Source organism: Carcharhinus amblyrhynchos, chromosome 10 (genome assembly GCF_965287045.1).
Source record: "Carcharhinus amblyrhynchos chromosome 10, sCarAmb.v2.hapA, whole genome shotgun sequence".
NCBI lineage: Eukaryota > Metazoa > Chordata > Chondrichthyes > Carcharhiniformes > Carcharhinidae > Carcharhinus > Carcharhinus amblyrhynchos.
The window spans coordinates 44,450,837-44,474,044 of NC_137333.1; the positions used below are offsets into that span (position 1 = coordinate 44,450,837).

A 23,208-nucleotide genomic window follows, 5' to 3' on the forward strand; every position below is an offset into this window, starting at 1 on the left:
ATGGTTAGCATAGTGCGAATGACCCTATCCATTTGAATATTAGAGAGGAGCATTGTGGTCCTTATCCCATGCATATCATTATTCCTACTATAGTTACCAACTCTGGCTGGATGTAACTCCTGGAGATTTCACAACTTTCTCCAACTGCCCCATACAGTAACTGGCCTTTTCCTTCTGGCTTCAATACTTTTATGAATAGGAAATGAAAGTTTTCAAAGAAACTGAAGTAAAAAACAGTTTTGTTTTTTAGATATTTTTCTCCTAGAGTTGCTCACTGCAGTGTTGGGCAAGCCTGGAGAATTGGTAACCTTAATCCCTGTCTGAAGCAGTCCTCTATAAATATATTCTGGTAAAGAAGACTGGGCTATCATGTTTCATAAATCCATTTTTCAGGCTCCCTGGCCACCACAAAACAGGAATCTTCATATCAATCCATTGGGAAAACATCTAAACCAAAGGTACATCTTTACCTTTTGCAGTCATTAAAAGGTTCACATAGGATTGTGTGAAAAATCACAAAGAGCAGTATTTTAATAATACTAATTTCTTTTGGAACTATTACAACGTTGTTGGGTATGGTTCCATAGGCTTTTGAATCTTTTTGAACCTCGGCAGTGAGTGCAGCAGAGCATTTAACTGAATGTGCAATCAGTTAGATCCAAACCATCCTCCTTTGATGTTCACACACATTTCCAAAAGACATTATGGAAAGTGGGAATTCTCAAGTCATTTTTCTCCCCTCCACAGCAGGTATGGGCAGGTGGGTAGAGCAAGAGTTGAGGCCAACTCTCTCTCAGCTGGAATGAGCTGACCTCCAGCCCAGACAGAGTTCAGACTAGAAGATTAGGGTTGGGCGTGGGCATTGGATGAACATTCAGATCTGGCTGGCTCGGCACAGAACAATCACAACAACATCTTCCAATGTCACTTTGCCAATAGCTTTTCACTCAAAGATAGCAACAAGAATTTCAAAGTTAAACGAGTAAATTGTACTCACTCAATTTTGGCTAAGTTCTGACATAAAGATTCGTCTGACCTCAAAATGATTTGTTGAGGGAGTGGGAGCGGGGGTGTTGGTGGAAAGGGTGTCATGTCCCCACCAACCCTCCCCACAAGCCCCACCCCTGTTCTTTATTATCTATAGTTCTCAGTTTCATCATTTGTTGCCTTTTTGCTCTATGTAAAATTTGCCTTTCAACATGCAAGCACTGGGATTTGAGAAGCAACACTTTGGCCCAGAGAAAAAAAATCCTTCTTGTAATGCAATTACTTCCCCAGCATGAAATAATGTAATTTGCATGATTCTGCTTTTTTTCTCCCCCTTTCTAATATCTTACTTGCTATATACTTGCTAACATCTGTGTCAGTGAAGCATTTTGCATTGCCGTGTACAACTAAAACTTTCCTGCTTGTTCAGAAATGTCTTGTGCTCCTACGTTACAACAATATTCATGCCTTAACTTTGTCCGCCTTCTTCCAGACCTCCTGCCAGGTCGTCCTCTGAGTCGTGAAGACAGTGCTGAAAAAACTGCAATGCTTTGTGCCTACTTTACAAGCTAGGGGGTTTGGCCTCCCCCATGAACAAATGTGGTTGCGTCACTTCATGATGGTGTCTACCTGCCCTTGCAGACCCTCTTCATTCAAACTGGCTTGGCGCTACAACCATTTAGCTCATTTTAACCAGCATTAGTGTGTACTGCGCAGCAAGCTTTTCAAAATTTGTAAGATCAAGTGGCTCTCTAGCTGCTTCAGAAGCGCAAAAAAAATCTTTAATGCTGAAGTACCGCAATTGGCTGATATTTGTCTTATCCATTAATAACTGCAGTTCTTACTCTCTGTATCTATGTGCTTTGCTCAGATTTTGGTACAGTGGTTGCAAAAGGCTTTTTGGTCGTTTTTTTTCTGACCAAAAACTATGTTGGTCCCTGACTTAATAAATAATTCTCAACAAAACTGTTGTAGAAGTCCATGTTTTTCTTTCACAGCAATCAATTAAAAATAGGCACCAATTTTAAAAAAAATCTTGTATGCAAAGATTGCGCAAAGTTCCATCCATGACTTTTCTTTATAACTGGCACTGGGGAAGCTCAAACTCTTCGTGCACACGATAAGCAGACTGAATGTGAAATTACTATGATTGCAAGACTGTGATTCTGTACAAAAATCTCTTCCATTTTAGGCTGAAAATGGAGCTAAAATATTGGTGCGCAAAATTGGGTGGAATTTACCATTTCATGCTTCCGGCACACAGAGCATTGTGCCTGGTTCATGGATTCATAAAATCCATCTTTTGAATCAGTGTGCTCTGTGTATGAAAACATTTACCGGGGGTGGGGGTGGTAAATCTGGATGAGATATATGCAAACCATATGTTACTTGCAATGAAGTTTGACAGATAATATTGCCAGGCATCAGAAGGTTTTTCTCCCTGACGGCAACTTTCAGGGTGTTATGTTTTTTCCCTGTCCTGACTTCCTGCAGTCATCAGCTAATACACTCCCCTTTTGTTTTTTTTTACTCAAATTTACTTTAGAAAGTTTTTGTAATGATGGGATGTTTTCAGTAGGTTAACGAGAGACATTGGAGCCTAAAGAAGTCAATGGCAGCTGGGTGTACCTGTATACCCAACTGGCACTGACTTTTCTCAGCTCGTCTGCTTCCCAACCTGCATCAAGGTTGGCTTGGGTGCTAATGGTACAGGGTTCTTTATGAAGGCAGTCATTGCTGCTCCCATAGCTGACATCTTCAGAGTGGCTCCCTGCAGAGAGGGGAGACACAGAATCAGGGTCTGAAAAATTGAAATGAAAATAAGGACTTCTCCAGAGAGGTAAGAGTTATTTAAATTTTCTCTTCTAAGCATTGTTTAGCTAGGAAACGTATTTTAAATTGAAAGCACCTTCCCATGTTTTCTTTCTCAAAGTAACATTATATGAAAGCATACTTCTTGTAGTATAAATGCCTTTGATCTTGCCACATAGTCTCACATGACTTTTGCCTCGTCAGAGTCAAAGTGCTGATGCCTGGCAACATCACATTTTATCTCTCATTATATCTCCTCACACAAAATGTGATTTACCAATATGTTTAAGAGACAGCAGCTTATCATTTACACATTCAGAGGAGACTGAATTTGGAAACTGAGAAAAGTGAGATCAAACAAAATCCAACCAATGTAGACGTTGGTTTGGATCATTGTGAAGTATAAGTCTGTAAACTAAACAGTGATGGACGTTGGATTGAAAGGTCAGTCGTTGAACAGGCAATTATCTTTTGTTTTTCAGCCCGAAAGCTAAGGAAATTCAGTAAACTAAAGAACATCGGAAACAACTCATCTTCTCTGCAGTCCGAAATGACACTACCTAGTGTCAGTCCAGTTGCAATGCCAAAGGTCTCATTACACTCAGCTCGAGGGGTCCAGTTCACGCCGACACTCGTTTCCATTTTACAGATAATTGAACCCGAAGTTGTTTATGCAGGCTATGATAACAGTCAACCAGACTCACCTAACTGTCTGCTAACCAGCCTGAACAGGCTATGTGAGAGGCAACTTGTAGCTGTTGTTAAATGGGCCAAATCTGTACCAGGTAACCATACGAGTTTAAGTGATAAAGTTCCAATCATTAGATAACATAGTGCACACTACACTCTTTAATTCCTTTGTGGTGATATTTGTGGTCATCAAGGTGATGGGTTTAATCACTGAACAGCAGAATACATTTTTGAGTTCACTGTCACCATTATGACTCATAGGTAAAGTAAAAGCAGATGCCTGTACTTGACCTTAAATTATGCCTGAATCCTTAACCTGAGTGGAGCATCTCCAACTTACAACAAAACGATATTCTGGTTTTCCACATCAGCTATGAGTGGAATTCATCTCACCACACAATCCATTTTCCCAAGCTAAAGGTTAAAATTGGCCCTCCCGTGTTCATGCAAACGTTGTTAAAGTTTCCATACCTGGAGAAATTGCTGTTCGAAGTATCAATTCCTAAGAATGCGTACGTGAAAACAGATTCACTCTTGGATGAGTAGCAGAGCATATCAAAGCAACAAAATACACTGTCAAAGAAGTACAGCTGGAATAGGAACAGGTTTTGATTCCCACATCATGAGGGAGCAGTTGAAAACTGTGTTGTTGTGAAGCACATTTGATGAAACTAGGGGGCCTCCCACAAGAAGGACAGAAATATTAGTGGATGCATTCATACTGGGCTGTCCTCTGATGCCTGGCTGAGAATATTTTCATGGGAGTTTGGAAGAAGACCTCCTGGCTTCCTGCTGTTACTTCCACCGCTGAAATGTGACTGTCAACGAAAGGAAATGGGACAAAGTAAAAGGATCGTACCCTTATAAAAAAGATAAAAAGCGTAAAATAACATTTTCCTTGGAGATGGACAGTAATCACACTTGCAACAGAATGATATGAACAACGTCAAATTCATAAATTTCACAAAATCCTATTGAATTTTGTCAGGCTTTAAAAATAGATTACATGGTTCCTAAATAACAATTTCCAAACCATATGGCGAATACAACAAAATAGAACAGTTTTGTCATTCAGAGAAAGAGAAATATAGAATATAGTTGAAATAATTATGTGCTTTTAAAAAGAAGAACCAGTGATCTCTTGAGGAGCTACATTCACAGGGATCATGGGAAAATAAGGCTATTTAATGGGGGTGTTGCCCACTGGGCCCCATATCATCTCCTCTCAGGAAGTCCCAGCATATTAAGTATCAAATAAGCAATTAACTGAGCAATGCTAGGAATTCCCTCATGGATTCCGGGGCATTAATCTGGAACACCACCTCCCCACCCGCCACCCCCCCCCCGCCACTCCCACCAGGCCCTGCTCTTCCCAATGGTAGGTCTCCTGATCAGATACTGAGTGCATTGAGCGAGGGACTCCACTGGAAGTTTGCAAGCAACCCAATCATGGACTGATTTCTGGACTTGCCATGGGCTAATTGGTCCCTGCTGCTGGCAGTATGAGATCCTTAAGTGGGTATCAATTGGCAATGGGTGAGCGGATGTCTGTGAACCTTCCCATCCTAATCTTAACCAGGACAGAGGCGGGAAGATGGCTGAGTCCCCACCTGTCAAAATAGGTGTCCACCTCATGACCAAACTCATCTTACAGGAAGGCATTAAATATATAATATAATATAATATACATATTATATGTGTGACCCACACTCTCAGCATAGATCCCTTGCTGGGTGTACACATTAGCTCTCTTTTTATTATTCATTCATGTGATGTGACCGTCGCTGGCTAGATCAGCATTTATTGCCCACCTCTATTTGAACAAAGAACAAAGAACAAAAACAGCCCGGGAAACAGGCCTTTCAGCCCAAAGAGCCTGCGCCGCCATTTTAACATTACCAGTCCCCCCCTCCACCCACTTGCCTGGAGAAGGTGGTGGTGAGCTGCCTTCTTGAACCGCTGCAGTCCCTGAGGTGCAAGTACACCCACGGTGCTATCCGGGAGGGAGTTCCAGGATTTTGACCCAATGACAGTGAAGGAGTGGTGATGTATTTCCAAGTCCGAGTAGTGAGTGACTTGGAGGGGAACCTCCATGTGGTGATGCACGCTGGTATCTGCTGTTCTTGTTTTTCTGAATGGTAGTGGTGTGGGTTTGGAAGATGCTGCCTAAGGTATCTTTGTTCCTCATTGCTGACAATGTTCACTGGCAGTAGAGGGATTGAAGGGAAGTGGAGAGTACTTCACCACACTCTTGACTTGTACCTTGTAAATTGTGAACAGGGCTTTGGCGAGTCAGGAGGTGAGTTACACACCACAGGATTCCCAGCCTTTGACCTGCTCTGGTGTTTACATGGCTCATGCAGTTTAGTTTCTGGTCAATGATGTTGATGAATTGCTTTCATGAATTCAAAAGTGTCAATTTATTAAGGGCTGCTGCATTCAAGGATTTTATTGATTCTAGGCATTATGTATTATTTTCCCATTACAGTTTAAGTTTGCACTGTGCTCAGAATACATGAAGAATATAAGAACTAGAAGCAGGAGTAAGTCATATGGTCCATCACACCTGCTGTGGGCCTAATTGTGGGGGGTGGAGGGGGGGGGGATCCCGCTGTCACTCTGAAGTCAGGATCAGTGGGGGAGTGAGGGAGGCCAACGATTGGAGGCCAACATTGGCCTTTGGGGTGTTGGAGGTGGGAAACCTGGTGGGGTGAGTTTGGGCCGCCAAGGTGGAGGTGGCGGGGGGGGGGGGTGGTTTCTGCTTAGGACTGTTGGTTTTGGGGGAAACACAGTAAAAAGTCTGACGGTTTTGTGGGGGCCAGGCATCGGTGGGGTTGGTGCTGGAGATCAGGGTGGGCCAAGAGGGGGAGTGCGGTCGAGGCTGGGCATGCATGGGGGGGGCAGCAATCAGCCTATTGGTGGTGGGGTGGGGAGGGGAGGGGAAGGGCCAGTGATGTGGGGTTGGCTCATGATCAGGAGGCCACTGCGCATGCACCAATCTTGGCACTGACAGGTCAGCGCATGCACAGTGGCCTGCTCAGCACTATGCTGCCAGCCTCTCCAGCAGGAATACCTGATTTTTTACATGATTCACACTGGTGCACTCAGCAGTGCACAAAGTGTGGGAGAAACTTTTCTGAACTCCCACTGAAAAAAAACGTGATTTACTCCAGTTTTCACACAATTCAACACTTAGAATATTTTTGGGAGAATCCTGACCAACGTTTCCAATTGATGCTGCCAGACCCACTGAGTGTATCCAGAATGTTCTAGTTTTGCCCTGGTTTAGATTGCAGTTGGATGAAGTTGACATGGGGAGATAGAATTGAGAATGTGTTTTGAAGTGTTTTGTTGGGCTTTCATTTCAATTTTTAAACTTTAAAATTTAGTTTTGTTAAATTCAGAAGTGTACAGAATGACTTACCTTTCTCAGTTTAAGCTGAACAAAAAATTTCATCTACTGAACTTAAAATTCACAGAAAGGAGTCAAATGCAAGCAAACTGGTTACTTAATTTACCATTTTTGGCTAAGTTTTCACTCAGAACCTATATTTATTTTGTTCAGTTTTACATTCACAAGAACATGCATAAGTTACTTTCAAAACTAAGGTCAACTTTCTTTATCCAGTCAATAATCTAATTTTTGTTTCTAATTCTCATGAAGTATATAAAATCCTATGTTATGACATCCGTTGAAAGGATTCAGATGGTGGTGATAATTTACTTCAGAAGGACAGCATGAAGGATAAAATGGAGAGACTGATTTCATTGTGGACATGGACTGTAGGAAAGCCTTTGACAAGATACCATCTGGGATATAATGGGAAGGAGATAAGATAAAATTGATTAGAAGGTAGAAATGAGTACAGGAGTTAAGAAAACTTTTTCAGATGGTTAGAAGTGGATGGTAATCCACAAGGTTCAGTTTGGGGACTACTTCTATATCAATGAACTAAATATAGACCTGGAATGATTGGTGCAAAAATTTACAGATATTTCATAATTGGACAAGATTAGTGATTGTGACAGAAACTGTGCAAAAGGGGCTGAAGGGTCAGAGGAACAGGAAGTGTTACTATGATTATAGAATCATGGAGTTGTTACAGCACAGAAGGAGGTCATTTGACCTGTCAAGTCTGTGTTGGCTGTCTGCAAATGCAGTTCACCTACTGCTACTCCCCTGCCTTCCTCCCATAGCCCTACAAATTTTACTTTTTCAGATAATGATCCAGTTCCCCTTTGAGATAATGATTGAATGTGCTGCATTCTCTAGCAGGATTCCAGATCCTAATGAGTCACTACATAAAAACATTCTTCTTCATGTTGCCTTGCTTCTTCCACCAATCACCTTAAATCTGTGACTTCTGATTCTCGATCTTTCCACCAATGGAAATAATTTCTCCCTACCTACTCTGTCCAAGTCCCTTATAATTTTGAATACCTCTATCAAATCTGTCTGTTTGGAGTTTGCACATTCTCACTGTGTCTGCGTGTGTTTCCTCCGGGTGCTCCAGTTTCCTCCCACAGTCCAAGATGTGCAGGTTAGGTGGATTAGCCATGATAAATTACCCCTTAGTGTCAGGGAAATTAACAGGGTAAATACGTGGGATTACGGGGGTAGGGCCTAGGTGGGATTGTTGTCAAAGCAAGCTCGTTGGGCTAAGGGGTGGCCTCGTTCTGCACTGTTGGGATTCTATGATGATTCTCCTCTCAACCTTCTCCAGTCTATCTACGTAAGCAACTTTTCTCAGACCCAAAACCATTCTCATAAACCTTTTCCACACCCTCTCTAATGCTTCACATCCAACCTAAAGTGTGGTGCCAAACCAGTGTTTTATATATATTTATCACAACTTCCTTGCATTTGTATTCCACGCCCCTGTTGTATAAAGCACAGAGTCCTGTTTGCTTTATTATTCATGATCTCAGCCTGCCCATGCCACCTTCAATGATTTGTGCACATATATCCCAGTACCTCTGCTCCTGCACCCCTTTAAGAATTGTAACCTTTATTTTACACTTTCTCTCCATGTTCATTCGCCCAAAATGAATCATCATAGAATCCTACAATGCAGAAGGAGGCCATTTGGCCCCTCAACTCTGCACTGACTACAATCCCACCCAGGCCCTACTCCACATTCCTATGCATTTACCCTAGCTAGTCCCCTAACACTAAGGGACAATTGAGCATGGCCAATCCACTTAAGATGCATATTTTTGGACTATGGGAGGAAACCAATGCACCCGGAGGAAATCTGCACAGACATGGGGAGAATGTGCAAATTCTACACAGACAAGTCGGGAATTGAACCCGGATCCCTGGTGCTGTGAGGTAGCAGTATTAACCACTGCGCCACCATGCCGCTCACTTTACACTTTTCTGCATTAAATTTCATCTGCAACTTGTTCTGCCCACTCCTCCAACTTGTCTGTGTCCTGAAGTTTAACACTATCCTCCTCACAATTCACATACTTACAAGTTTCATGCCACCTGCAAATTTTGAAATTAAACATAACATGCTAGGTTATTAATGTATATATATTAGAAAAAGCCAGGATCCTAATACTGAACTTTGGGAAAATCCACTATAAACCCTTCTACAGTCTGAAAAACAACTGTTCACCACTACAATGTTATTCTGCTGACTATATACACGTTGCTATTGTCCAGTTTATCCCAGGAATTCTAATTTTGTTCACAAATCCACCATTTGGCATTTTATCATACGCCTTTTGGAATTTATGTACAACACATGAACAACATTACCTATACCTACTTTCTCTGTTATTTCATCAAGTTTGTTAAGCAGTTTGTTAAAAGCTAGTTTGCCCTTGACAAAGGGTGGCACAGTAGAACAGCGGTTAGCACTGCTGCTTCACAGCTCCAAGGACCTGGGTTCGATTCCCAGCTTAGGTCACTGTCTGTGTGGAGTTTGCACATTCTCCTCGTGCCTGTGTGGGTTTAAGAACATAAGAACAGAAGAAATAGGAGCAGGAGTAGGCCATCTAGCCCTTCGAGCCTGCCCCGCCATTCAATAAGATCATGGCTGATCTGTCGTGTCTCAGTTCCACATTCCCGCCCTCTCCCCATAACCCTTAACCCCCTCTCTTATCAAAAACCCATCAACCCACGTCTTAAAAATATTTAGCGAGGCAGCCTCCACCACTTCAACGGGCAGAGAATTCCAGAGATTCACCACCCTTTGAGTGAAGAAGTTCTTCCTCAACTCTATTCTAAACCGCCCCCCATTTATCTTGAGGCTGTGCCCCCTAGTCCTACTGTCCTTTCTGAGCGGGAAGAGTCTCTCCACCTCTATCCAGTTTCCTCCCACAGTCCAAAGATGTGCAGGTTAGGTTGATTGGCCATGCTAAAAATTATCCTTTGTGTCCTGAGATACATAGGTTAGAGGGATTAGTGGGTAAATATGTGGGGATGTGAGGGTAGGGCCTGGGTGGGACTGTGGTCAGTGCAGACTTGATGGGCCGAATGGCCTCTTTCTGTGTTATGGTGTTTCTATGATTTTGCTATGAAATCTGTGCAGGCTTCCTGTAATTAATATATATTTGTCCAAGGACTGTTAATTTTATCCAGAATCATTGGCTGGAATTTTCCAGACTTTCACACTGGTGGGATCTTTCCAACACACCGACATGAACAGTGCCTCACTGGCCCTGTCACAGGGAAACCCCTTGGCAGGGAGACTGGAAAATTCCATTCATCATTTCTAAAATCTTCCCCACCACTGTGGTGTTAAATTGGCTGATCTGCAGTTGTTGGACTTATCATTACAACCTTTCTCGAGTAAGGGTGTAACATTTCCAATTTTCCAGAATTTTAGCCCCATTCCTATTTAAGGAGGATTGGAAAATTATGGCTGGTACTTCTGCAATTTTCATCCATCTCGTCCGGGTGCCTTATTAACTTTAAGTACAGCCAGCCTATCTAACACTTCCTCCTTCTTAATATTAAACCCTTCGAATTTCTGAACTATTTCCTCTTTCACCATGACTTGGGTAACATCTTCTTCCTTGGTAAACACATATCAAAGTATTCATTTAGTACCCAGCCATGTCCTTTGCTTCCATGTGTAAATCTCCATTTAGGTTTCTAATGGACCCAACTCCCCTTTTCACCACCCATTTCTTATTTATATGTTGAAGAAGACGTTTAGATTCACTTTTATGTTAGCTCCAAGTCTCTGCTCATACTCTTCTTGCTTCTCTTATTTGCTTTCTCAATTCCCCTCTCAACCTTCTATGTGAGCCTGATTCTGAATTGTATTTTTCATCTGACTTGTGTCATAAACACAAGTTTTTTGTTTCATTTTACCCTCTAACTTTTTAGGGGAGCTCTGGATATATTTGTCCTACCTCTCTTGGTACAAACATAATTTGATTGAACAAAATCTCTTCTTTTAAAGGCAGCCCATTGTTCAGTTGCAGTTTTTTTCCAGCAATCTGTCATTCCAATTTATTTGGGCCACATCTATTCTCACCTCATTGAGGTTGGCCCTCCTCCAAATGATTAATCTTACTCTGGATTGCTCCTTGTCCTTTCCCAACCTGAATCTTATGACATTATGACTCTCCTCTAAATGTCCAGCTACTGACACTTGATCCATTTGTCTCACTCCATTCCCAGGAATCAGGTCTATCCATGCCTCCTTTCTCATTAGATTGAGAATATGCTGATATGGAAAATTCTCCTGAACACACTGAGGGAGCGCTTGCCCCTCTCTACCTTCTATAATACTACTACCCAGCCTATAGTCAGATAATGAAAGTCCCCCATTATTTCTACACAATAATTCATGAATTTCTCTATAATTGTCTTGTAAATTTATTTGTCCATATTCTTCCCACTAGTTTTTGGCCTATAAACTACACTGAGCAATGTAATTGTTTCTTTATTGTTTCATGATTCTATCCAAATAGATTCTGTCCTTGACTTGTCTAGGACATCCTCTTTCTCACTACTCCTTAATTAATACTGTCATTCTTCCTCCTTTCCTTCCTTCCCTACCTTTTCAGAACACCTCACAACCAGGAATATTTAATAAAAGCAAATTACTGTGGATGCTGGAATCTGAAAGCAAATGAGAAAATGCTGGAAAATCTCTGCAGGTTGGCAGCTTAATCAAAGCTTTGACAAAGGGTCATCTGGATTCAAAACATCAGCTCCTTTCTGTCCTTACAGATGCTGCCAGACCTGCTGAGATTTTCCAGCATTTTCTCTTTTGGTTTCAGGATTATTTAAAACCCACTTCTGTCCTTTGTTAAGCCAGATCATATGGCAACATCAGACTTCCACATAGCTGTTTGTGTCTACAGTTCACCAATCTTATTTACCACACACTGTCCATTCACTTACTATCATCCTCTTACTCTGATCTCACCTAGAATCTTTATTTTCCTATTCTGGTGCTATCTGTCTCTCCCAATTCTCTGTGTGCCTTTGTGTTCCTATCTAGTATTACCACCTGGTTCCTACATCCCTGCCATGTTAGTTTAAATTATCCCCAGTTGCTCCAACAAATCGCCCCAGAAGGAAATTGGCCTTTCTCTACTTAGATGCAAGCCATTCTGCCTGAATAGGTCCCAGCTCTCTCAGAATTGCTGTCTTATTCTTGGGAATCTAAAACCTTTGTACAGCATGCAAAAAAACAATACTTTTCACTGTGTGCTAATACATAAGAACATAAGAAACAGGAGCAGGAGTAGGCCATCTAGCCCTTCGAGCCTGCCCCACCATTCAATAAGATCATGGCTGATCTGAAGTGGCTCAGTTCCACTTTCCCGCTTTCTCCTCATAACCCTTAATTCCTTTGCCTACGAAAAACCTATCTACCCGTGTCTTAAATATATTTAACGAGGTAGCCTCCACCACTTCAACGGGCAGAGAATTCCAGAGATTCACCACCCTTTGAGTGAAGAAGTTCCTCCTCAACTCTGTTCTAAACTGCCCCCCCCTTATCTTGAGGCTGTGCCCTCTAGTCCTGCTGTCCTTTCTGAGCGGGAAGAACCTCTCCACCTCTACCCTATCCATCCCTTTCATCATCTTATACGTCTCAATAAGATCCCCCCTCACCCTTCTAAACTCTAACGAGTACAAGCCCAGTCTATTCAGCCTCTCCTCATAGCTCAACCCCCTCAACTCCGGTATCAGTCTAGTGAACCTCCTCTGCACTCCCTCCAAGGCCAAAATACCCTTGCGCAAGTGCGGCGACCAAAATTGCACATAGTACTCCAGCTGTGGCCTCACCAATGCCCTATACAGCTGCAGCAAGACCTCCCTACTTTTATATTCAATCCTCCTCACTATGAAGGCCAGCATCCCATTTGCCTTCCTGACCACCTGCTGCACCTGTAGGCTGGGTTTTTGCGACTCATGCACAAGGACCCCGGGTCCCTCTGCACCGTCGCATGCTGCAGCTTTTCACCCTGTAAGTAGTAGTCCTTCCTACTATTATTCCTGCCAAAGTGGATAACCTCACACTTGGCAACATTGTATTCCATCTGCCAGGTCCTCGCCCACTCGCTCAGCCTATCTAGATCCCTCTGCAGACTTTCCACACCCTCCGCACAATTTGCTGTTCCACTTATCTTTGTGTCATCAGCAAATTTCGACACCTTACACTCGGCTCCCTCCTCCAGATCATCTATATAAATGGTAAATAGCTGAGGCCCCAGCACCGATCCCTGGGACACTCCACTAGTCACCAACCGCCAATCCGAATAGCACCCATTGACACCCGCTCTCTGCCTCCTATTTGACAGCCAATCCCCTATCCGACCCCTAACTCCATGCCCCCTAACCTTCTGTAACAACCTTTTGTGCGGCACCTTATCAAACGCCTTCTGAAAATCGAGAAACACCACATCCACCGGTTCCCCTCTATCCACCACACTAGACACATCCTCATAGAATTCCAATAACTTCGTCAGACACGACTTCCCCTTAACGAATCCGTGCTGCATCTGCTCTATTAAACAATTCTTCTCAAGATGCCTTGCTACTTCCTCTTTGATTACGGATTCAAGCATTTTTCCTACAACAGACGTTAAACTAACTGGCCTATAATTCACTGCCTTTTGCCTGCTACCCTTTTTAAACAGTGGCGTAACATTAGCTGTTTTCCAATCTTCCGGCACTTCCCCGGAATCCAGCGAGGTTTGGAAAATAATCACCAAGGCATCCACTATCACCTCTGCCATTTCCTTCAGAACCCTTTGATGCATTCCATCCGGTCCTAGGGACTTGTCCACCATCGGTCCCTCTAGTCTATCGAGCACTGCCTCTCTAGTAACAATGATCTCATTCAGGCCGTCCACTCCTACCATCTTTCCATCGTTAACACCATATAACAATAATAAATCAAAACAAATCAAATCAAATCAAAAAACCTCTCTCCTGCACTATCTCTCAGCCATACATCATCTGCTTTATCCTCCTAATTCTATCCTAACTTGCAGATGATATTGGGAGTAATTTGGCAATTACTACTTTTGAGATCCTGCTTGCTAGTCTCCTACTTAGCTTCTTAAATGGTGACTTAGGAGCACATCACTCTTTCTATCTTTGGCATTGGTACAGATTTGGACCACAACTGCTGGTTATTCATCCTTTTCACTCAGCCATTCAGTGACATGATTGATCCTGGCTCCCAGAAGGCAACAAACCATCCTGGATTCATGTCTGGCCATGGAAACAGGTATCTGTTTCCCCCCTAACTATCCAATCTTCCATCAATAGTGATCTATTGTCTAATCTTCTTTGTGCTTGCCTGTACTGCTGAGCCATCTTTAACTCTTTGGATTTGCTTCAGGCTGAACTCTCCAGATGAACCATCACTTTCAACAGTTCTCAGCGTTGAATACTGGTTGGAGAGTTTGGGGCACTCAGGGGATTCCTGCAGTACCTGCCTCTTTTTTCTTGACTGCCTGATGGTTGCTCATTCTCTCTCTCTTGCTTTGTAAGGCACCAGATGAGAAATTCCAAATGTATAATGAAGTTAGCCTAGACCCCAACCTTTTTTTCTGATTTTGGCATTCGGGTGAGCATAAGGGCTTTCGCGCCAGGTATGATTCAATTGACCCACTGGGAAGTGTTTATTAAAATGAACTTTATTTAACAACACAGTTAAAATGTAACAAAAAGAATTAGCATAACATTTACCAATTGGTAAACACGTCAATACTAATGGGGTGGCACAGTGGTTGGCACTGTTGCCTTACAGCGCCTGAGACCCAGGTTCAATTCTGGCCTTGTGTCACTATGTGGAGTTTGCACGTTCTCCTCATGTCTGTGTGGCTTTCCTCTGGGTGCTCTGGTTCCCTCCCACATTCCAATGATGTGTGAGTTAGGTTGATTGGCCATGCAAAGTTGCTCCTTAGTGTCAGGAGGACTAGCAGGGTAAATTTGAGGGGCCGGGGCGGAATTGTGGTCAGTGCAGACACAATGGATCGAATGACCTCTTTCTGCACTGCAGAGATTCTATGAATTGAAATATTTAAACATGACAAACTTTAATTCTTAACAGCTAACTATCTCTATAATTCCAGTGTAAGCAGTATCCCTATAAACATAAATCCCTATTCTGACAAAATCATCACAAAAAAGAACATAGGATGCTTGACTTCTAGCCTTTTAATTCCTCTGAACAAATACAAAAAGACACCTGTTTTCTGACTCCTATAGGGCAGCCTTCAGAGAAAGGGACTTACTTTCTGGAAGATACCAGTCTCCAAATCCAAAGAGAAAATGAGATGCAGTGAAAGCTACCTCTCTCTAAAGATCCCAAGCAGCAACTTATTTGATTTCTCTGTGTAAACCTGGTCCTGCCCAGTCATATGATTTTTTTTTTCCTGTGTATCAACTAATCAATCCCTACTTTGAAAAATTCCAGAGGAAAACACTAAAATAACAAACATTCCAGAAATTAGGAGCAATTATGCTTCTGCAGTATCAACGGGGGCTGCCAGTTACAGACAAAGCAGCACTGGTTAAGAGAACTGACTACTAAAACAAATCCTGCATAAGAAACATGACACAAATACATTTCTTAAAGGATGGCATCAACACACTGTCCATACCATAGCCCTAAGTTTAGAACTATTTGCTCACACGTTGGAAAACTGCAAACATGGCTGATTGGTCTAATGGCCTCTTGTCTGTGTTCTAATTTGCTGTATTTCTGTACAAACACAGAATCATTACAACACAGAAGGGTGATGTTCCACTGGTGTTTTTTTGTAATGCTGCACTGATCATCATCTTCAGTGATTTTGATCGGCCTTCGACATTGATCACGTTAAGCTTTGCTCCATTGTGTGAAATGCTTTTTCTCTCATGCTGCTACGCATTTGTTTTGTTATCACAATTCCCAAGGCAAACTCAACATGATAATAACAATCAAGTTTTTAAAAAAGTAATCTTTATTGCAAAGATCTGAACATGTTACAATCTCAGGCTTCTGCTCTACAGATAACATTTTGCTCCCTGCAATAACTATTCTTTAATTAAACCTTTTACCTAACACTATTAATTTTCTTGGAACTGCGCACACTTGTTGCTGCCCCCTGACTAGAATTTGTTTCAGTAACCAGACAGGAATAGAAGCCTAATTGAGAAAGGTACTGTTCCTAATCCTCCACCCTGCAGAAACCATTAATTCCAGTCACTAAGTGGCCCAGTGTTTTTTAGGGTGAGATTTGCCAGCTCTTCCTGCAGGCGGGATCTTCTGGTCCCACGTGAAAGGGATCCTTCCCCCCCCCCCACCCCCCGCCTCGTCCCCTTGCAGAAGGACAGCCAAGCTATGCAAAATACTGTAGGGATCTTCTGTTCCCATTGAAAGGGATCCTCTTCCCCACGTCACCCCCTTGTAGAAGGACGGCCACATCATGCAAAATATTGTAAGGATCTTCTGGTCCCACCGACAGCCAATAGTGAGCTGCCAGATAATGCTGCAGGGGCTGGAGAAACCAGCCTTAGAAATATTCCACCTCTTTCGGGAGCTGGGTGCAGCCTTATAGTTGCTGTTTTCTTAGAAATAATTCTTTTTGTTTCACAAATCAGTCTGTCAAAGTGCACCATTACATTTGTGGATGAAGATGAATTATCTTGAAACTGCCTCTGGCCAGACATCTGTGAGTATCCTGTTTTAATGGAAATCGGAAGAATCAAACTCACCTGAATGCCTCTCTTTGGGGGAATAGACCCATTTGAATATTGCCAGAGTAATGTGGGATCACAAAAGATGGATGGTTACAAGATGCATGCATTAAAGAAACTGAAAGACAGATGTAGAAAAACAAACCCGTAAAAGCCAAATGTTTAAAAAAGAAACTTGCAGAGTAAAACAACAAGAAAAGATGGCTGTGCAGAGCTGACAGTTAGAAGGGCTGCGGCTTCAAATTTGAAAGGAAGGAATTTGGATAAAAGACAAGTAACCGCTGCAATTAAAAAAGTTCAAAAACTTCTTAAAAATGGCTGACACTAGAAAGCAGTACTGCAACTTTCAGAGTTAAACAAAAAGAAACAGCGTGACACACTCTGTATCCGCATTGATATATTTGTAGCAAATTAGGGAAGACCTCAGATAGAGGGCAATTCTCAAAAAGGACTCTTCTTAAGCAATGAAAATCTCAAAGAAGAGACAACAGAAAACCTCAAAAGATGCAATGAAGACCTCAAGGTAGAGGCAATGGAAAACAGCAGAGGAGGCAATGAAACCGCATGGAAGAGGCAATGGAGGACCTCTTATCACATGATCCAGTACCAGAAACAGAAAACCATGACCATTCCTTCACATGACAGACCAAGATTGTGAAAGAACTGTCAAGACACAAGACTTTGTTGCATTGTGGTGATATGTGCCTGCATGTATTATAATGTAAGGTATTTGGCAGAGCAAGCAATAAAAGACCCCAGAAAGAGAGCAAATGAAGAGCTCTGACAGGAGGCAATAAAAGGTCCCAAAAAGAAGGCAAAAGGCAGACCACAGATAGAGGGCAACTCTCAAAAAAGATTATCCATATGCAACAAAAACCTCAGAGAAGAGGCAACGGACAACCTCAGCGGAGGCAATAACGACTTCCAGAACAGGTAACAGAAGACATCGGAGGAGGGAATGAGGCAATGAAGACTTCAAAGAGGAGGCAAATGAAAGACCCCAGAAGGGGGGGAATGAAAGACCCCAGAAGGAGGGACATGAAAGACCCCAGAAGGAGGGACATGAAAGACCCCAGAAGGAGGGGAATGAAAGACCCCAGAAGGAGGGGAATGAAAGACCCCAGAAGGAGGGGAATGAAAGACCCCAGAAGGAGGGGAATGAAAGACCCCAGAAGGAGGGGAATGAAGGACTCCAGAAGGATGGCAATGCAATGAAAGAATTGCAAAATGGAAACAAGTCAATGTTTTGCCAGAGACAGACCTAACCAACAATGAAGCCAAAAGGGTTTGGCTAAAGTTAAGACAAGTAGAAATGAAGGTTCCATTTGTAAAATGTATATGTCCAGTAAGAACATGATGGATTCTCTTCATATGAAATACAGAAATTAGAAACTTTGAAATAAACTATGAATTATTAAACATAAAGAGGAATCAGCAAAAATAATTAAAGCCCTAGAGAAGACATTCAAACAGCAAACTGAAATGGCTGGCAGAAATTTGGGAAAAAAGTTGCAAAAATTTGTAAAATGAAGTTAAGAAAGGAGAAATTAAGGAGACAATGGAGAATAAGAAGAGCTCCATGAAAAAGCAACTAGAAAATAAGACTATGCCCACTGAAGAATTGAGTCGGGAGAATAAGAGTTTGAAGAAGGAAGCTTGGCAATAAGAAACTAACTGAAGAGACAAAATCATTGAAATTGGCAACAGAATCAGCAATTCAGGCAAAGAAAGGAATTGAGATTACATAGAAGAAGAGGGTTAGGATCAGACTACTGGAATGGCCACATTAATGGAAAAGCGCAAGAATCAATTTGATAAAATAAGCAATGAAAACATTGCCAAATTTAAGTGTTGGAAAGAGAAGAAACTTTATCACACGACCCAGTACCAGAAACAGAAAACCATGACCGTTCTTTCACATGACAGACCAAGATTGTGAAAGAACTGTCAAGATATAAGACTTTGTTGCATTGTGATGATATATGCCTGCATGTACTATAATGTAAGGTATTCGGCAGAGCAAGGATCAACATGAGACTGGAGCGAGGCATTGCCTACAGAGTATATTTATAGTCATAGAGTGACTATAAGTGTTCATGTTTAAACATACAAGCCTCAAGATCTTACCAATGAGCCATCACCACTGCAACATTAAAAAAAACATATTAAGTACATAACATGAAAAGTCAGTAGTTGATCAAGTTAGATCCTTGGAATTATTGTCTCTGGACCCCTCTTGTACCAAGTAGTCATGAAGGGATGGATCATTCATAAACACATGCACCTCTCAAGGAGTAGGGAGAAGCTCCAATAGTTAGTGTCACCATCAAGAAATGTTTTCAGATCCATAAGCATCAAAGTACCTGATCGACCTGTTATAGACATAACTGAAATCTCTGTGGAATCAAGTAGTAATGATCTGCCTGTGCCTGAAGAGGGACCTGTTATTGCAGTTCCAGTTAATGTCGATCTTGTGGAAGTAGCTCAGATGACGGAATTACACCACTCTACAAGAAACAGAAAAACCCTCTTAAAGACCTGATCTCTAATTCACCAACTCATGTATATAATGTTTAATTAGAATTTAGACTGAATAACTAGGTTATTGGAGATTACTAAAGAGAGAGGGATGTTTGTCCCTTTAAGGGCAACATAGCAGATTAAGGATCACCTGTTCTGGGGACCAATGGGAACTCCAAGTTGGGAACCACCTCAGGGAGTGGAGTCTTAGGCAGGAGAGATATGTAGGGAGCTAAATGCAACCATGAAGCTTGGTAAATCCTTTTGTATTCACAAATCATTCTGTCTCTGTTACCTTATTGATGAGCTGGTGGAAAGAATGGAATCAGTCCTTTCATAGGTAATTGCCATGACTGCTACAGCCTACAGATAGAAGAGAGATCAGCACAAGGGCTGTTTTTATCTAGAACAATATCAGCACTGCCATTTTGTGGCACCAGCTTCTCAACAAACTTATTTTTCTGAAGCTACAATTTTTGTTAGTGCATATCGTTCATGTTTCTACAATTGTTTTATCCTACAAGTTGGGCACTTTATCAGTCCATTGTGCCCACAGTGGTCAGGTGATCAGATTTATTGCATATGCTATTCTGAATGCCCTTCATTACCCAGACACTCTACTGGGACAATGCCCAAAGGATCACACATTAGCTTCTTACAGACATGTTATTCACCATATTATTTTGCTTTCTTGCCAGATCTTAGTGATTTCAAAACTGCCTGAGTCAGGCACTGCCTTCACCCTCTTTCTAAAAACCATGGGGTATAAATTTATAATTTTTGTCTGTTTTATGCTCCCAACAGTTTTATTTCCCATTGAGTTCATAGGGTGTGGTGTAAAACAAACTACCATTTCATTATTGTCTGATTTACACCAAAGCTGAAGATGGATTTAACAACTTCATAATTTTTTTCAGTAGCCGTCCTTTGCATTGTCTTTCAAATTCTGATCTTCAACATAGATCAAAAACTGACACTAGTAATCCATTTCTTCCAAGAAAACCACGTTTTTTTTTCAACTTCATACTAGAAATTCTTACCAAACTGACAACATATAGTTGTAAAAATAAACACTTGCATACAATTATACTAAGCATTTCATAACAATGGAATTAATTCAAAGCAATTATGTTATAATAAGCATTATTTTTGTCGCAAGCTCAAAGTGAAGGTCAATGCCCACCATGGTTGAACAGAATAAAAGAGAAGATTGTACCTGGGCAGCATGATGGCACAGTGGTGTGGATTTCCTCCGGGTGCTTCAGTTTCCTTCTACAGTACAAAAATGTGGAACTTAGTTGGATAGGCCATGGTAAACTGCCCAAGGATGCCAAGGTGTGTAAGTTAGGGGGACTAGTGGGGTAAATATGTAAGCCTATAGGGGAGGGGACCTGGGTAAGGTGCTCTGTGAGAGAGTTGTACAGACTTGATGGGCTGAATGGCCTCTTCCTGAACTGTAGGGATTCTATTTATCCAGCATAAGTTAACTTTGATAGAAAGTATCAAATTAATGCTGATGTGTTGCTTCAAAGGCCTTATGATTGTGGGAGGTAGGAAAAGGTTAACAATGATGAGCGGTTCCAGGGTTTGGAGTCCTGAGAAGAATGAATTAACGAGGAAGTAGTGCAATGAATTCTAATTCCAGTGCAGCAGGACTATGTTGAGAGGAAGATGAAGATGTGGGATGGTGTTTTTGAAGTAAGAAGAAACAGTGTGAAAAGTTCTGATGATTACTGAAATGAAATAGAGAAAACTGAATTGTGATTGTGTGGGAGAATTGGGAGGTCAGAGGGAAGAGAATTGCCTTTTTGATGACAACTGCAGCCTTGAGAGACGTAAGAAGAAATGAAGACTATGAGCACAGTTATGGTTGGGAGTTGCGGGGTAGATGATAATCTTTTTAGAAGATTACAGTGCTCGATGCTGTTAAAATCTTTGGGAACGTCCGCAGGAAATCGCTTCAAGAGAGAATTCCAGGGCATGTAGCATGAATGACAAGAGCATTAGTGAAGCAATGATGCCAGGAAGTAGTGTTGGTTATGAATTAAGCCAAACATATACGAAAAGTCATGTGAAGTTGCTATTCCTTCCAAACCATGTCTTGTGAATCAATAGATATCATTGGACATCTGGTATACAAATAACTTGACATTTGTAACATCTGCTTGTTCACTATCACAATCCAAACATTCACTAGATTGATTCCAGGGATGAAGAACTTGTTTTATGAAGAGAAATGCAGCAGTTTAGGTCTATCCTCACTGGAGTTTAGAAGAATGAGAGGAGATCTAATTGAGGTATATAAGGTGCTTAAGGGATGTTGGTTAGATGTTTCCCCTGCTGGATATTTTAGAATGAAAGGGCATAGTTTTAGACTAATGGATGGAAGATTTAAAACAGAAATGAGGAGAAATTATTTCACTTAAATGGTTGTCAATCTGTGGAATTCTCTATCCCAGAATGCAATGAACACCGGAACACTAAAAGAATTTAAGGAGGAAATAGATGGGTTTTTAATTGGTAGCGGGATAAAGCGTTATAAGGAGTGGACAGGAAAGTGGAGATGAGGCTGAGATTAGACCAGCCATGATTATATTGAATGGCAGAGCAGGCTGGAGGGCTTGAATTGTGTATTCCTGCTCCTAGTTCATATGTTCTTATAAAATGTCTGAGTTCATGTTATCAGGTTAGGTTAATTGGCCATGATAATTTGCCTGTTCGTGTTAGGAGATTAGGAGGGTAAATATGTGGGATTACAGTGATGGAATCTGGGTGGGATTGTTGTTGGTGCAGGCTCGATGGGCCAGTTTGTCTTGTTCTGCACTGTAGATTCTATGATTGAAATTCCTTATATATTAGAGATGGCTGCACGATTTTGTGCTTTCAGCAAGGAACTGTGCTTACAAGAAGCACATTGCATGAAGTAATGAGCGGGATTCTCCAGCCTCCCAGCGTTTCTTGGCAGCGGGAAGTAACATGCTGGTGAAGGGATTCTCTGCTCCTGCACTGTCAATGGGATTTCCCATGAGTGAAACTATCCCATATCGCTGGGAATCCCATGTGTGGGGGTGTGCTGCCAGCAGGACCAGAGAATACCGCTGGCGTGAATGACCGGAGAATTCCAAACAATGTCATTCCCAACCATGCATTCTCACGATTATCTCCCCCCGCCCCCGCCCTGCCTCGGAACACAAGGTGGCAGAAATGGCTCTCCAGATTAGACGTTCCTCAAAATACAGGTTTTATGCGGATTCTCCTCTCTTAATGTTGTAGAATCCCTTGAAAGACGGGGTCGATGTTTCTAAAATGTGACCAACCATGCAACTGAAGGTAAATAAATAGAAAATGAACCACAGCAAGATATTTTCAGTTTATCTTTGAGAACCGGAAGAAACTTGCTTTTGATCCCTCAAAAAAAACTAAACTGGTTAGTTTAGAAGCCTATCTGGGGCTTCTACTTTCTGATAAGCTTCCCTGATTTTTCTGGCCGTGGTTTGGGTGTTATAACTGAATTAAATAAATTATTAGTCATATGTTTAACAACAACTTTTTTTTCCCTTTTAATATGATTAGCAATAATGCATTATACATCTAAAAACTGGGAATCAAATTAGCCAAACATCAGGATTATTTTTGCCAGATTCAAATAAGTGCCCCAATACGGAAAGCACATTCACAGCTGAATTTCTGCTTTTGGGATTTGAACAAGGAAGTAGAGTTCAGGCATTCAGAGATGTCAGGAAGCCCTTCATCATGTAAGGGATCAGGGAATGTGGGCCCTCTCTCTCCCCTTTAAAATCTGCTGAGGCTGCAAATCTCAAAGCCAGAATTGATTAATTTTAAATACGGGCAATAAGGGATATGGATCCAAGGTAAGTACACGTAGTTGAAATACACATCAGATGTGATTCAGTTAAATGCAGAAAAGACTTGAGGTGCTATATGAGATGTACCTGATCCTTTTCTTTCTTTGGCCATATCTGTATTAATATAATGACATCTGTCTTTCTGCACCAAACTCAAGTTTA

The 23,208-nt window shown here is 41.7% G+C and overlaps 1 protein-coding gene and 1 long non-coding RNA gene across 2 annotated transcripts in view; one reads left to right on the forward strand and one right to left on the reverse strand.

Annotated features, from left to right (window-relative positions):
* LOC145348899 (progesterone receptor-like) overlaps window positions 1–23,208 on the forward strand; it is a 280,573-nt gene that overhangs the window by 198,422 nt on the left and 58,943 nt on the right. The window contains exon 7 of the mRNA XM_080196951.1: window positions 3,405–3,584. Coding sequence (XP_080053077.1) covers window positions 3,405–3,584 — 180 coding nt within the window. The remainder of the gene's footprint in view (window positions 1–3,404; window positions 3,585–23,208) is intronic.
* The window catches only part of LOC145348900 (uncharacterized), an 83,948-nt gene that overhangs the window by 43,009 nt on the left and 17,731 nt on the right, over window positions 1–23,208 (reverse strand). The window lies entirely within an intron of this gene.